The sequence below is a fragment of the Oncorhynchus mykiss genome, chromosome 16, assembly GCF_013265735.2.
Source record: "Oncorhynchus mykiss isolate Arlee chromosome 16, USDA_OmykA_1.1, whole genome shotgun sequence".
NCBI lineage: Eukaryota > Metazoa > Chordata > Actinopteri > Salmoniformes > Salmonidae > Oncorhynchus > Oncorhynchus mykiss.
In genome coordinates, this window is record NC_048580.1 from 27,646,079 (window position 1) to 27,662,086 (window position 16,008).

General features: G+C 44.2%; 1 protein-coding gene across 2 annotated transcripts; it reads right to left on the reverse strand.

The window, feature by feature from the left end:
• Positions 1-14: 14 nt before the first annotated feature.
• atp2a1l (ATPase sarcoplasmic/endoplasmic reticulum Ca2+ transporting 1, like) lies at positions 15-15,232 on the reverse strand. 2 transcript variants are annotated; one of them, XM_021565504.2, is made up of 22 exons: positions 14,899-15,232; positions 12,471-12,488; positions 11,862-11,944; positions 10,030-10,134; positions 9,209-9,347; positions 8,438-8,518; positions 8,084-8,169; positions 7,387-7,684; positions 6,924-7,090; positions 6,557-6,645; positions 6,252-6,354; positions 5,456-5,704; positions 5,004-5,222; positions 4,719-4,830; positions 3,929-4,155; positions 3,481-3,701; positions 2,950-3,152; positions 2,444-2,663; positions 2,127-2,244; positions 1,780-1,897; positions 1,176-1,220; positions 17-331 (listed from the first exon to the last, which is right to left on the reverse strand). In XM_021565504.2, the coding sequence occupies exons 1-21, from the start codon at positions 15,014-15,016 to the stop codon at positions 1,216-1,218; spliced, it is 2,979 nt and encodes a 992-aa protein (XP_021421179.1). In that variant the 5' UTR covers positions 15,017-15,232; the 3' UTR covers positions 17-331; positions 1,176-1,215. The 2 variants fall into 2 exon arrangements, with proteins under 2 accessions (XP_021421178.1, XP_021421179.1); XM_021565503.2 differs by lacking the exon at positions 1,176-1,220 and having other exon boundaries at positions 15-331.
• Between the last annotated feature and the right edge of the window lie 776 nt (positions 15,233-16,008).

The following is a 16,008-nucleotide window of genomic DNA, read 5'->3' on the forward strand; positions in this document are numbered from 1 at the left end:
AACAGTCAAGGGTATCCAAGTTTAACAAAAAATCTCTTTTTAATACATTATTTCTATGAATAAAATCTTAAATATTTGAATATTGTTTTGGTGGAGTAAAACCCCAATCCAATTGAATCTCTTTCCATATACAGAGGTTGTTTTATGTGCATTTTAAAAATTGTTTTTTTTTTTTTCTCGTTGACTTTCCTGTTCTGTCCCCTCTGTTCTATTGGTTGGCTCACAAGAGCTCCTCATTCATTGGTTGTGAACGTCATCGTTTTCAATCTTCTCCTCCTCGTCCTCCCTTTCTCCACCTCTCTAATTCCTCTTCTTCTAGATTTCTATTTTTCTAGAGGGAAAGAAAAAAAGCAGTAAATCAGAGGGAAAGAGCTAACTGCAATGTTAGTTTTAAATGAAAGCTGGTGAAATTAGCAGCAGAGATATGTAATATGTAATGAAACTATAATTACCATGTTATTTCAACCATAGTAGCATTATCACAATAGCTATAATACTATAATAGCTAATTAATAGCCTTTCTTGTCATAATTTTTTTCTATAAAGATTTCTATGCAATTTATTAGTATAGGATCTGAACGTTCACTATGTAAATATTACAATATGGTTATTTACTGCAGAGGTAAAGTATACTGAGCAAAAAATATATCACACTTTTATCGAATAATCGCTCATATTACAAATGTTTACGGCAACAACAGTTACTGCGTCAAACATCTACCCACTCAGACTCAGTCAATGCCGAAGCATCTAGACAACTCACAACAGCAGCAACAACAGGACATGATTCATGATATCCTGGTTTGTGCTGTATAACTAACTTCTATGTCACAACCGTACAAGTTGGCTACACAGCACAAACAGATCTGGGACAAATCCCCAAAGCCTACTGATACATCACTGATACGAATGATACGTATAACAGTGGAAAACAACATCCATAAACCAGACCAGCAGAATACAGAGCAGTACAGATACAATACAGAAGTAGCATGTCCACACACATTTGAGCATATAGGCTAGAGATCCCCCGGAAGACTGAAAACGTCAAGAACGCAACTTGGGCAGGTTATAAAACACAGGTTCGCTTTGCACATGTACACCCACTCTCCTGACATAAACACAATGACATACACACAAAGAGAGAACCGCTAGCGACGCAGTTGGTGGGATACCTTGCTGTGGTTACAGGCTAATGGTGGGTGATAGGCAGGATTAGTCTGTAAAAAGATGATTCAACGTGTTATTGAGGAATGAAAGGATGGAGTTATATGATTAAATAAAAGAGAATGAGAGAGAGGTGAGAGCGAGTATGAAGATAGGAAGATGGAAGACAGGGAGTTAGAAAAAGGAGATTAGAGGAAAAAGGATGAATACAGGGAGTTAGAGAAAGAGAGAGCAGAGTATACAGATAAAGAAGAAATAAAGGCAGTGAGAGCCGATGATAAAATTATTGAAACAATTGAGAGAGACATTTAGAAGAGGTTAAACAAGCATTAACATTATGATACAAATGGTCTTAACCAGATGGCAGGATTATTCATTTCATACCAAATAAAAGATAACCAGGGTGAATGAAAGAAGGAATTAATTTAAGATTTTTATCGAAGCTGTTATTCAAATGGAGAACAAGGAATGTTATACAGTAGAACTGCTAGGGTATAACTGTTATACAAAGTACTTTAGAAGCAGAATTGCTTGCAAATACAAGGATAGAATACCATTCATTTGGTTACAATGGTAACGGTGTGTTTGTGTGTGTGTTAGAGGCACACTTACTCTCCAGGTAGTTACGGGCGACAAACTTCAACACCTCGTCAATCAGGATGACAGGGAAAGAGAGTTTCAGGACAATCAACCATTGCTCCACGTTCAAGTGAGTCAACTTGAAGACCATCTGGGCGGGAGAAGGGAAGAGAAGAACACAGGGTTATTAGGGAAGAACAACTGACAAACTACTGGCAGAAAATACTCAGTAATGTCTTCTGAGCAATATAAATGTCAAATTTATTAAGCATATAAGCATATGATGGGACCATTTCCACAGTGACAGAGGACTGTGATGAGACCATTTCCACAGTGACAGAGGACTGTGATAAGACCATTTCCACAGCGACAGTACTTACGGGCAGGGGGTCGACGTAGATGATCATGAAGTGGAGGGACATGGAGAGAGCCATGGCTCCAACCAGCCACAAGTTGCTCCATGGGGGCATGCGCACCAGAGACTGGTTCTCAGACAAGCTGTAAGGGAGGGGGGTTAAAGGAGACAATTTAACATCACATGATTAGTGTGTGTGTGTGTGTGTGTGTGTGTGTGTGTGTGTGTGTGTGTACGCGAGTGCATGCCTGTGTGTGTGCTTGTGTGTCTGTGCTCTTGCATCTGTATGTGTATGAGTGTGTGTCTGTGCATGTGCCTGTGCGTGTGCATTCTGCGTCTGACCTGTTGAGGGCGTTGGACATCTCAATGGTGACCAACACGGACAGAGCCATCGTCATAGGGGGAGAGGCCTCGAACACCTTGCATGTAATGCCGACGAAGTCTTCGTTCTCGTCGTGGCACTGCATGAAGTGGGACAGCTGGTGGAAGGTGACTCCGGGGCCGGTGGGATCGTACATGAACCACCAGACGGCAGCTGCGACAGTGGCGGCACCGACATATCCTGGTGCGGACCAAAGAGACTTACCGTCAGACACAGACTCAGGTGGTGAACACCTTGGTGGTGTTCAACCAGCCCTTACAGGACCCTACTAATGCAAAGTAGACAGGGGATATGTCCTACATGGCACCCTATTCCCTTCATTGTGCACTACTTTTGACCAGGGCCCATATTCCCTATATAGTACAAACCTTATTGGCCCAGGACAAAAATAGTGCGCTATGAAGGGAATAGGTTGCCATTTGGGACAAAAACAGATAGTTCCCCTGTCCTATTCTTCCACACTTACCTCCAATGACCATATATCTGAAGAACAGCCAGCCGGAGATCAGGGGCTCCTTGGCGGAACGGGGGCGGCGGCCCATGATGTCCAGGTCGGGGGGGTTGAAGCCCAGGGCGGTGGCAGGGAGACCGTCAGTCACCAGGTTGACCCACAGCAGCTGGACGGGGATAAGAGCCTCGGGCAGACCCAGGGCAGCAGTCAGGAAGATACTGAATGAGTGAAGGGAAGAAAAGGTGGATTGATTGATTTAGGTTTTACAAGTGGTTACAAGTTAAAAAAGTACAAATCCCAGAGAATAATAGATGAAAGCAGACTACAGTTGAAGGGATGGGGAGGACAAGGAGGAGAGAAGTTAGGTCCCTAAGCTAATGCCTAGGCTTTAGCTTGATGGGCTAACACAATCTCGGGTTCAAAAGTTGGTCCCATACGAACACTCACCAGACGACCTAATACCTAGGTTTTAGCTCGATGGGCTAACACAGTATCAGAGAGCCCAGGGTTCGAACCCAGTCCGTCCCGTATGGACAGAACACTCACCAGACGACCTCACCAACATTGGAGGAGATGAGGTAGCGGATGAACTGCTTCATGTTGTTGTAGATAGCGCGGCCCTCCTCGACGGCGGACACGATGGAAGAGAAGTTGTCGTCAGCCAGGACCATCTCAGAGGCAGACTTGGCAACGGCAGTGCCAGAGCCCATGGCGATGCCGATCTCGGCCTTCTTTAGGGCGGGGGCATCGTTCACACCATCACCGGTCTGGTTTAAGGGGAGGGAGAGAGAGAGGGTCAGTTGAAGTGGTGCATGTGCAAGTCAGTCATTCAAAGATCGCTGGAGGAGTACTGGATCACTTCCAGTGCACTAACAGTTACGTTACAGGAATTTGGGGTAAACTTTGGATTCACTTGAACTACTATGAAACGTTTGAAGACTTGTGTATTTTATAGTATATTGCATGTGTATCTACACATATGTCTTGGCCTCACCATGGCGGTAATCTCGTCTTGGCCCTGCAGGAACCCAACGATCTTGGACTTGTGGGAGGGCTCCACACGGGCGTAGCAACTAGCGTTTCTGACAGCATCGCTTTGCATTTCAAATGAGGGCAGGTCGTCGAACTCACGGCCAGTGAAGGCCTTTCCAGTCACATCCTCGTCTTCTGTGAAGATGCCAATACGACGGCAGATGGCCACTGCGGTTCCCTTGTTGTCACCTGAGGGAGTCGAAGGGTGACATTAGCCAATCAGATGAAGGATAAAGAGAAAGATGTACTGTACAGTAATAATGACCAGGGGTGGAATCGAAGGGGAACTGCGTTTTCAACGTGAAACTCATTTTGACATTTTAGTTGAATTACTGGTGAATTTACAGTTGTTGTTTTTTACAGTAATTTTACAGGAAAAAAATGTTTCTCTCCAATTCAACCCCAGGTAATTTGTGACTGGGAATTAGCAACAAACAAAACATGCTAATATAACGTGGAATACCTGGAATACAGTCTATGTAAACAGAGATATTAACACAATAGACACGTGATAGCCCAGACACAACAAAAACCATTGTGGATGCAACACCACTTTCAACACAGACAAGTATAATATTTACTTAAGAACGGAGGCGACACAAACTAGATCAAAGTCACAGGAGATTATAATATTTACTTAGAAACAGACAACACAAACTCATAGATAAAGGAAACATATACACAGTCACTTTGTAAAGGAGGATGGTCTGTATTGGGAATGGGTGCTAGAGAGAAGGTAGTGGTACACTAACCAGTGATCATGATGACGCGGATTCCAGCAGCTTTGCACAACAGAATGGCGGGCGTAACCTCTTTACGTGGGGGATCCAGCATACCAACGCAGCCAACGAAGGTCAGGTCAGTCTGGGGACGAGAGGAGTGAGGGACAAAGGTGAAGATGAGTCAAAACCAACTTGGATATATCTGGCTAGACATCCATCCAAAAAAGGTGTCCATCCACGGATCTGTCCATGTATCCATCCATCCTCTCATCTATCCATCCATCTATCTACAGAGAGAAATATTTTTTTTCTCACCTCGTAATCAATGAACTTGGTGGCATCCTCAAGCTTCATCTCCTCGACTTTCAGGGGGGTGTCACGGGTGGCAAGTGCCAGGCAACGCAGGGTATCGCGGCCGCAACCCCATTCCTTGATCACAGCCAAAATCTTTTCCTTGACGGCACTAGTCAGGGGAATGCGGGTGGTGCCAACGCGAACATAGGCACATCTGTCAATCACACCCTCGGGGGCACCCTATTGAGTGAGGAGGAAACGGAGAGAGGTTGGGTTTTCACAAAGGGACCAAATCAAACTCCTTCCATTACTGCTTTGAAAATGCAGTTGTCACTAAAACTGTTGAGAGACTATAATTTAGTGGCTAATAAACTACTTGCAACGGAACAATAAGGCATAAGCCCATGTTCAACGCATTGGAGGAAGAGGACTAGAAGAAGAGAGCTCGAAAGTGGAGAGAGAGAGGAGCTGACCTTCACAAACATCTTAGCTCCACCATCGCCCTTGGAGGGGGTGCAGTACACAGACATGGACTTCCTGTCGCGGGAGAACTCCAGGGTGAATTCCTTCTTCATCAGCTGCTTGATCACAGCACAACAGGCATTGGCTCTATCAGGCTTGGAGAGGCCTGTAACTTTGGAGTTGAACACATTCATCTTTTCAACCAGGCAGCACATGGCAGTCTCGGTGGCCTCGCCCACTTTCTCATAGATCTTCTTGGCCTGGAGGGAAGGGAGATAAATAGAGATAAAGTGTCACAGAAAAGAAGTTAAGAAGAGGCCGAGGGTGGAATCTACAGCAACGGGACACCTTCGTAATCATAAAACATGTTACTCAATGTTTGTTTCGCCACGACGGCAGGGAGTACATTTCAGTTGCCAAGCGGAAAAGGTTGTGGTTTGAATACCCGAGCTGACAAGGTGAAAAATCTGTCAATGTGCCCTTGAGAAAGGCACTTAACCCTAATTATCTCCAGGGGCGCCGCACTTCTACGGTCGACCCTGTAAAACAACACATTTCACTGCACCTATCCGCTGTATGTGACGACTAAACAACAGAGTTCAAAGCTTTGTCACAATGGCTTTGTCAGAGCATAAATATGTGTTAGCCATGTCGTTTTATCTGTGTTTAGGGGACTACAGAAGAAAATGAGCGACATAGCGAGGACTTGATGGGAAAACTGAACTATTGACGGATGGAATGAATGAATGGTGCGCTGTCCCTGCCTACTAATGTGATAAATAAATAACAAATCAGTCAATTCATTACATCGTTGTAGTCCAGAGAGGAGTCATTGCACAGGGCGCTGATGGTTGCCAGCTCAACAAGGCCATCGTAGGATCCGCAGGGGGTCTTAACACCTCCCTGGGAGCTAAGAGAGGGAAGAGATAGAGAGGTGGAAGAAAAAGGGAGAGAGAGATTGACAGAGGGAAAGAAGGAAGATATAGGGAGAATAGAGAAAGAGGGAATAAAGAGAAGATGCGTTCACATAGTGGTCATATGAGGCTCGGTAGCTTGAATGGTACCTATGTCGTAAAGTTAACGCTGGTTGCCACAGAAACGGGACTACTTACACCTCTCCCTCGGGGGTGTACTTGGAGCCGGAGATGTCGAACATGTCCAGGTTGACATGGTCGCCGTCGACATTCTTGATGATGAACATCTAGAGAGGAAGAAACAAAGGGAAGTTGTGAAATTACTGTTCAGTTTGTGTACGTGTTCGAGTCTGTCAAGTGTCTGAATGTGCCCAAATTGGTCATATAGGGAACAATATGCTGCCCAATGTCCCAGTGAAATGTGTGTCTGTGTACAAATTTGTCTGTATGTTTCTACTAAGACAACCTTGGCAAGCCACATTAAATCGGTTCGGAGTCCGGATTTGGCCCGTGGGCTGCCAGTTGCAGACCCGTTATAGGGTACTATGTTCTGTGCAGCACCCACCTTGGTCACACACATCTGGTTGGTGGTCAGGGTTCCGGTCTTGTCAGAGCAGATGACTGAGGTGCAACCCAGGGTCTCCACAGAGGGCAGAGAGCGGACAATGGCGTTCTTCTTGGCCATACGGCGGGTACCGAGAGCCAGGCAGGTAGTGATGACAGCGGGCAAACCTGGTAGAGAGATGAAAGTCGAAACCGTGAGTAAATCAAATAGTAGTGATATAGTGAGAATAACATAGTGTGCATTTAGTCACAATGGAATATCACATACAACGAGCATTGTGTGAACCGCACATACCTGAACAACCACACACAAGTACACACACAGACACACATACACGGACACGCACATACACACCACAACCCATCTCTCCCCCAAAGACACACATTCATGCCCCCTTCCCCTCCCCATTACATCTCTATTTCCCCTATCCATCCCTCTCTCCCTCCATCCCTCTCTCCCTCACCCTCAGGTATGGCGGCCACAGCCAGGGCAATGGCGATCTTGAAGTAGTAGACGGCACCACGGATCCAGGAACCTCCATGGACGGGATCGTTGAAGTGGCCAATGTTGATCGCCCACACGGCAACACAGATCAGGGAGATGACCTTGGACAGCTGCTCGCCGAACTCATCCAGCTTGGCCTGCAGGGGGGTCTTCTCTTGCTCGGTGGCGACCATCTGGTCGCGGATCTTGCCAATCTCGGTGGAGACGCCGGTAGCCACAACCACGCCAATGGCCCTGCCGGCAGCGACGTTGGTGCCCTGTGGTTGGTAGAGGTGGAAGTGGTGGATAGACAGTGAGAAAATAACGTAGAATTTAGTATACAACGTAAAAACATTTTTTTTATATGGTTATACACTATTTCACACTGTACACCCTGTTACAAACTGTTATACACTACTGTAGGCCTTCTGTTCATCTAGGAACCAAGAGGATTAAGAAAAGTTTACTAGTCATGAATAGAGAACGCTAGAGGCTGTGTTTACGAAAGAGCGAGAAAGGCCGAGGGCCAGAGTGAGGGATAGAGGTGTAGAAAAAGGATGGAGGCAGGTAGGGACAGGTGAATACAGAGAAGAAGGATGTAGTGACACAGTGGTGGAGGGGAGAACAGAATAGAGAGATCGAGGTATGGAGGGAAGGAGGGGTGGAGGGATACTTGCAGAGAAAAGCATGTTCTTCTTGTCCTGGTTGACGGCTCTGGGGTCGGGGACGGGGTCAGTATGCTTAATCACACTGACGGACTCACCTGAGGGGGACCCACAGACAATGGTCAACGAGACGACACATAACAAGAAAACAGTATGCAAGACAATGCCTTATACAGGTCTAAAAAGTACCCTTTCTCACATTTCTTATAGGACTATAATGTAAATAGGTCTTTAGACCTGATTGTGTTCTTTATCCGTAATGATTTTTAATCATGTAACTGTGTATTGTTGTTTTAGTTTCTGCATAGTTGAAACAACATGTTATGTATTATATGGTAGGGAGTTGTGGTGTGTAAGGATCCTCACCAGTAAGAATGGACTGGTCAATGCGGAGGGTGGTGGAACGGATGGCAACAATCCTGATGTCAGCGGGGACTTTGTCACCGACTGGGGAAGGGGAGGGGGGAGATAAGTATGCATGCTTAACCTCAACTGACACATTATACACCAACCAATCAAAATAAGCCGTAGGAATGCCATAGAAATGACTGGCTTGAAGGGCAACAGGTGTACTATGATAAATGAACACCAGTGGGTAATGGGAGAGATGGGAGAGAGAGAGGGCAAGAAGGGGAGAAGAGGTGTGGCAGGTGGTAGGGGGGTATTTATACCCAAGATTTTGTTTTCCTTCCCTCAGCATGATTTCACAGCCGTTTGCCCCCTCCCTCCTTCCCTCCCTCTCGCTGCCTTATATGGGTAAGAGGCCTCCCCATCTCCCCTCCATCCTGCTCTTGAAAATCCTTTCAAATATACACTCTGTGGGTCCCTAACTTTCTTTCTCAACAGTTTACACAATAAAGCCACTTAACACCTAAAGTGGTAAAAAAGGAAGGAAAACATTTGATTGGGTAAGCGATAATAAAATGCATGTATTTGTTAGGGGGACACATACAATTAAAACATTGGCACATTGAGTCATCAACAGTCAGATGAATTGTCCCATCATGCTTTAGCTTGAGCTTTAGCTTGCAGCATGAGTCTATAGTCTAGAGTCCCTAGTCTCTAGGTCTTTAAAACGGTGTACAAGAAATTACAGAATCAAAATATAGGTCATTAAGAGAAAGATGGGTCTCTCACCGGACACCTCCACAATATCACCAGGAACCATCACATTGGCCTTGATCTTCTGCACGCTCCTTCTGTCAGTACGGAAGACTTTGCCCATCTCAGGCTCGTATTCCTTCAGAGCTTCGATGGCGTCCTCGGCATTGCGCTCCTGTGGCAGACAACCAGACACGCGTGCAACTACAGTCAATACAAACACCCACTTTCAACTCTAACACAGCTACAGTCGATGCAAACACCAACTGTAGTCAACACTGACGTAGCCACAGACAATACAAACACCTAGTCATAACATAATGCAGGCATAACTAGTCACAACATGTAGCCCTAACTCATAACACAACTACAGACAATACAACTGTTAGAAATGTTAAGGAAATAGACCATGGTAAAACTAACAGAGCCACAGTCAATTTATTTTAATTTGATTTATTTTACCTTTATTTAACAAGGCAAGTCAGTTAAGAACAAATTCTTATTTTCAATGACGGCCTAGGAACAGTGGGTTAACTGCCTGTTCAGGGGCAGAATGACAAATTTGTACCTTGTCAGCTCGGGGATTTGAACTTGCAACCTTCTTGTTACGAGTCCAACGCTCTAACCACTAGGCTACCCTGCAGGTGGCTGTCTGTTTGTTTGTTATTACTCAAAACATGCCCGGCTGTCATTCTCACTGGTGTCCAAAAATAATTCTGTTTCAATTGAGCAAACTGATCTTTCTCAGTAACCCTAACCCACGTGCACTATGTCACCAACCCACATGCTATAGGTCATCAAATCTGCGGGTATGTATCATTGCTCAACGTGTACGTGTGTATGTCAACACGACTGACCTGCCACACTCCAACAACAGCGTTAGCGATAAGGATGAGGAGGATGACGAAGGGCTCAACAAAGGCAGTGACGGTCTCCTCACCTTCCTCAAACCAAGCCAGCACCTGAGCACAAACAGGTGGACAACAGAGGAAAATGGTTAGCATTTGGTGTTAGCATTTGCATCACAGCATACAGTCACGCTGTCTGCAGGAGAAACCGTGTTTGATCACAGTCAAATCAATGTTAAATCAATGCAATTATTATCTGATACAGTGGTTTTGTGTAAAACATCAAAATAAATTCCTAGTAACATTTGTGGCATGGCAATAAAGTTGTCTGATTCTGAATCTGCCGCAAAGCAAGGAATGTCTATGGGCTATTTGATAGTCTGTGGTTGTCTGTAGGTTTCTGTTGATTTATATATGGTTTACACATGTTTATAATGATGTTATGGATTTTAGGACATGACAATTCTCCAGAGGGAAGCCCCTGGCTTAAAAGCCCTTGGGAAGCTTGTGAGGATGTTTCAGATGATTGTGAATAAGCAGTGTTCAGAGGGCACTGCAGGGCACTATCAGGCATTTAGAAAATGATTTCATGTGTGTGTTCCATCACTGTTCTATTTTAGTCTGTTTACTGTCTGATACTCTTACACAGACTCAATGCTAGTGTACATGGGCACAACAACAGGTGGCAAAATTGTTACAGGTTCAGAAATAAACCTACTTAACTTGCATTTTGTTAATTCATTTATAAGTGCTGTGTGCAAAAATGTTTGAATTGTGTAAATCGTATGTTTTATGCATTTGAAATTTCGCATTTGTGCATTTGCAATTTTGGAATAGTAAACTTATGTCAAAATATTTAAAAAATAGTCGCACACTCCATATATGCTCTCAACACTTTAATGGGTAAACACCGAATCAGCTGGCTGTGTTAAAATGTTTTCTTAAATTGTGTGGATGATGTTCAGCTGTTGTCTAAAGTGAAGCAACTGCTCCAGTTTGCAGTTTAATGCTCCAGTTTGCTGTATTTCACAATAACGACACCATCCCTGTACACTTGATCTCCATGTCCCATAACTCCATGCTCCTACAGTATCCACTTCAACCTTCTCTACCTCTTTCTGTGGAAGCCCATCGTTCCTTCCATCAGACCTGACCTTTTCCCGAAGGATACAGTTTCTCTTCCCTGGCTTGAGTCTTTCTTAAAATAAATCATTACCCCCTCGACCCCCCCTTACTCCTTGCACCCCCTGTCTCTCACCCACTCCTCAATATTTGCCTTCTAAGGCCATCCTGACAGCTGCCCCAAGGGGTGGAAAGCGTGTGGTAGGAATTAATACACCTCCAACCACCCCTCTCAAGATCAAATAGGGGGTGCTTATATTTGTCCTGTTCAATGTACCCCCACCCCAAGTTCTCCTGTTCAAAAATATATTTTAAGAGGGAAGGGGACTTGGAGTGCCAAGAGAAGGTACAAGTTGTTTGATAGGGTGACAAGACAGCAATGCCAAAGCAGTGATATGCAGGATCATTCTTCAGGCCAGTGGCTTGGGTTACAGGTGTAGGCCTACAACTTTAAGTGCCACTGTCACAGCTGTTTGATATCAATTACGGGTCTTAACAAAAAATGTGTAGATTAGGTATGAGGGTGTATGATGGGTGGTCCCCCCCCCCCTAAAAAAAATATGAAATAAGTATTTTCTTCTCACTCTGGGGTGGGAAGGGAATTAAACTTGATGTTAACATCTTGAAATAATTTCACAGGTGTTCTTGGCTACAATTACTATTATCGTGAGCAAAATAACCCGGATGAAATAATACAAGCATAGACTTTGTTCACTCACAAAAGAGATGCAGGCAGCCAGCAGCAGGATTCTGACCAACAGATCCTCAAACTGCTCCACAATCAGCTCCCAGGTGGTCTTACCTGAGAGAGAGAGAGAGAGAGAGAGAGATAGAAATAGAAAAAAAAGTATTATTAAATAATGTTCTGAGAATTTGTGTGTATTTGTTATTTTTGTCTAGTGTCTGGAGGCAAGATAAACATTATGCCGAATGCTGTGTAAGAGAGATAATGTATGTCATGTTTTGCTTGATTTCCAACCCCAAATAAGTGATTATCATATAAAAAAGGGAAATGACCCATGTATTGAATGATTTGGAGTCATACACCTATAAATGTGGTTGCTCAGTTACCAGGATTATACAAGAGTGTGAGGATTATACAATAATGTGCAAGAAACTCCACAATCAAACGATTGCTTGCATGTTTCAATTAACTCCTGATAAAGGTTGATCTTATTTTGGATTGAAGCCAGTAGTCATTTTTAAAATGATGTGAATCACGTGTAAAAAAGTATTCATAATATTGATAAACGTTGGTACATTTCCACAATATGCTTCTTATTTGTGAATTCGGATGAGTGACAGTTGATGTGGAAAAAAACACTTACCCTCCTCAGCTGGCAGTGCTGGGGTTGTCCAATCACGATGCAGGGAAGGGAAGGTGGGCAGAAACCAAAAAACAATATTAGCACAAAATAAATTGCATGATATTGTATGATATGTCAGACTTAGCTTAGTTCATCACCACTTGGACTGGGCAGATATATAATATAGTTAAACAATGATACATTATTTATTGGATCTGTTGTACACTAAGACATTTTAAAGCACAGTTTGGTGAATGTCTATATACTTACTTTCCACCATTTTGGGTGAACCAAAAACAAAAATCTCACCTAGATAAATTGTACTTTAAAGTGTCTTAGTGTACAACAGATTCAATAAATAATGTATCAGTGTTTTAACTATTGCTTTGTATCAACAAGCCTTAAAATCTGGAAGAACACACTAATTCAACATAACATTTGGATTGCCCATAAACTAGCCATAAACCAGAAATGCATTGAAATGTAGCCCATGGAATTGTGGACAATTATCTGATAATAGCAATTACCATGTTGCTGATTGTAGTCTTTCCTGTAAGTGTATCGATACACTTGCTTATTCATCAAATACTTTTTGCTACAAAAGCATGATCATTAACAAACTGTGGCCAGAAATGCAATTGTGACCAGCTTATGCAATGTTAAATTAACACAAAATGGTGTGGGCATTTCAGCGAGCTAATCGAAGCAGACTTCCATCTAACTTTGCTTGGTCTATCTAGTTCACGCTGCATGCAATTGGTCAATGATCAGCAACTCAGTGATCATATTTCATATCATTCATCCCTGTTAGCCATCTAAGGACCTCCCCCGCTGCACTAGGACAGAAATTCTGCTTTTAGAGTGCAGTGTATAAAGTCAGAAAATCTCCTGTCTCAGCCACTCTCTGTCACCAAGGGAATACCCCAAGGCTCAATCCTAGGCCCCACACTCTTCTCAATTTACATCAAAAACATAGCTCAGGAAGTAGGAAGCTCTCTTCCATTTATATGCAGATGATACAGTCTTATACTCAGCTGGCCCCTCAGATTTTGTTTTAAATGCTCTACAACGAAGCTTTCTTAGTGTCAAACAAGCTTTCTCTACCCTTAGTTAAATCTAGACTTGGTTTCCTCTATTGTAATCACTCCTCTTTCAGCCCAGCTGCCAAACTAACCCTGTTTCAGATGACCATCCTACCCATGCTAGATTACGGAGACATCATTTATAGATCGGCAGGTAAGGGTGCTCTCGAGCGGCTAGATGTTCTTTACCATTCGGCCATCAGATTTGCCACCAATGCTACTTATAGAACACATCACTGAAATCTATACTACTCAGTAAACTGGTCATCTCTGTATACCTGTCGCAAGACCCACTGCTTGATGCTTATTTATAAAACCCTTTTAGGCCTCACTCCCCCCTATCTGAGATATCTACTGCAGCCCTCATCCTCCACATACAACACCCGTTCTGCCAGTCACATTCTGTTAAAGGTCCCCAAAGCACACATCCCCGGGTTGCTCCTCTTTTCAGTTCGCTGCAGCTAGTGACTAGAACGAGCTGCAACACACACTCAAACTGGACAGTTTTATCTCAATCTCTTCATTCAAAGACTCAATTATGGACACTCTTACTGACAGTTGTGGCTGATTTGTGTGATGTATTGTTGTCTCTACTTTCTGGCCCTTTGTGCTGCACAATAATGTTTGTACCATGTTTTGTGCTGCTATCATGTTGTGTTGCTACCATGTTGTGTGGTCATGTGTTGATGCCTTGATATGTTGTTGTCTTAAGTCTCTCGTTATGTAGTGTTGTGTTGCCTCTCTTGATGTGTGTTTTGTCCTATATTTATGTTGTATTTAAATAATTTGTTTAATCCCAGGCCCCCATCCCCACAGGAGGCCTTTTGCCTTTTGGTAGGCCATCATTGTAAATAAGGAATTTGTTCTTAACTGACTTGCCTAGTTAAATAAAGGTGAAATAAAAAAATATATAAAATGCTCGCCCTGTATATTACCCATGAAGACTCTTGAGCCATCACCCGTCTCTCTGCCTCCCACTCCTCTTCCTTTCCTCTTTAAATAGCCCTTCAAAGCCCCCAAAAGTCTCTGCTTCTCCGTCTCTGTATGTCCATGTCTACCACCTGTGGCAACTGAACCTAACCCTTTTCTAAAAAAATAATCCAACACAGAACCTCACTGCCCGCTGCAAGTGTCCCTAAAGAAGAAAAAATAAAACTTCAAAGTGAGGAAAACTTGTGATGTCCTTAACAGATATGATCCTTCCTTCACATATTAAACATCACATCTACTGGTTGTAAATGCCTAACCCAGTGGTCTCTATGCTACAGGGCACACCTCCCGTACTTAGTCTATTCTACCGTCAGATTCCATTTCTTTTCTATGTCCCCCTGTCTTCATGCACCCCTCCATCCCTCCGTGGGTCTCACCATTGGGGCCATACTTGGCCAGGTTCTTCTTGACTTGGTCTGGGGTGAGACCGGTTTCCATGTTCACCCCGAAGAAGGCCAGGCATTCTGCCGGCGTCTTCGTGTGCGCGTTCTCCATCCTTGCTACTAGCAGTGTCTAGGCGTGCTCTTTTGATTTTCGTTGTGTTGCTCCTTTTTCTTTTGTGTGTGGTACTAGGACTTGTATTGGTCCCTTGATTTTGTTCGACCCCTCCACAAGCAGGAGTGCTGGACTGACAGAAAGGCGAATAAGCAAACACTGCTGCAGGGTTTTATATCAGCACGGCCACACTATTGGTGGGGACCCCAATTGTACACGCCTCTAAATTCCAGCATGAGAGATATGGGACGGTGAGGGTGGGGCTCGAGGTGGAGTAATAGGGAGGTAAGCTGGTAGACTTGGACAGGAATTGTGGACTTGGCCTGGGGGAGGAGGGGGGAAGGGGGTGTGTGGGGGGGATACGGAGTTGAAGGGGGGGGGGGGGGGGGGGGGGTGTGTACCATGGAATAAGAACTGTTTTTGGAACATGCATGGTCAGTGGAATAAGGATAGGGGAGAAGGTGAGAGAGTGAGACAGAAGATCTTGCAGGGGGAGGAGGGGAAACATTGAGTGACGGCTCAACTGGTTTCTGCTGAGGAAGGGGGCCGAGACAGAGAAAGAGTGCGAGAGAGCGAGATGGATAGAGAGAGGTGGTGGAAGGTTAACTTAGTACAAGCATTAGCGGAGCGCAGTGACATCGAAGCCTAGGCAACCAGGGTGGTACATTGATGCATGGGGGTTCACATGGAACCGAACAGATAGTTCAAACCACAGTTATGTGGTTATGCCCACTTCTGTTGGGCAATGTTGGGGGGCATTTATCATCGTAATTATCTCACTGCACCTCTTTTCCTTTCATTAAACAAGTATCAAAAGACTTGTTGGACAGATGAGAGAGATGATGAGAAGCATACCATTTGCATACCATTTGAGGCCTGGGGGACCTTGGGAAGCATGGAGTAACACAGTGTGTTAGAATGTGAGAGCAAATGAGAAGAACAAAGAGAAAGAACAAAAGAAGGGGAGTGAGAGTGAATAGAAGGGCAGAGAA

What these genes read in the sequence shown, in the direction of transcription:
- atp2a1l (XM_021565503.2), bottom strand. Translation starts at nt 15,016, where the DNA reads ATGGAGAACGCGCACACGAAGACGCCGGCAGAATGCCTGGCCTTCTTC. An exon ending in AATGTTGGTGAGGTCGTCTG is followed by an intron (nt 3,153 to 3,480) that starts GTGAGTGTTCTG and finishes TCACTCATTCAG; the next exon opens with TATCTTCCTGACTGCTGCCC. An exon ending in TCTACGTCGACCCCCTGCCC is followed by an intron (nt 1,898 to 2,126) that starts GTAAGTACTGTC and finishes TCTCCCGCCCAG; the next exon opens with ATGGTCTTCAAGTTGACTCA.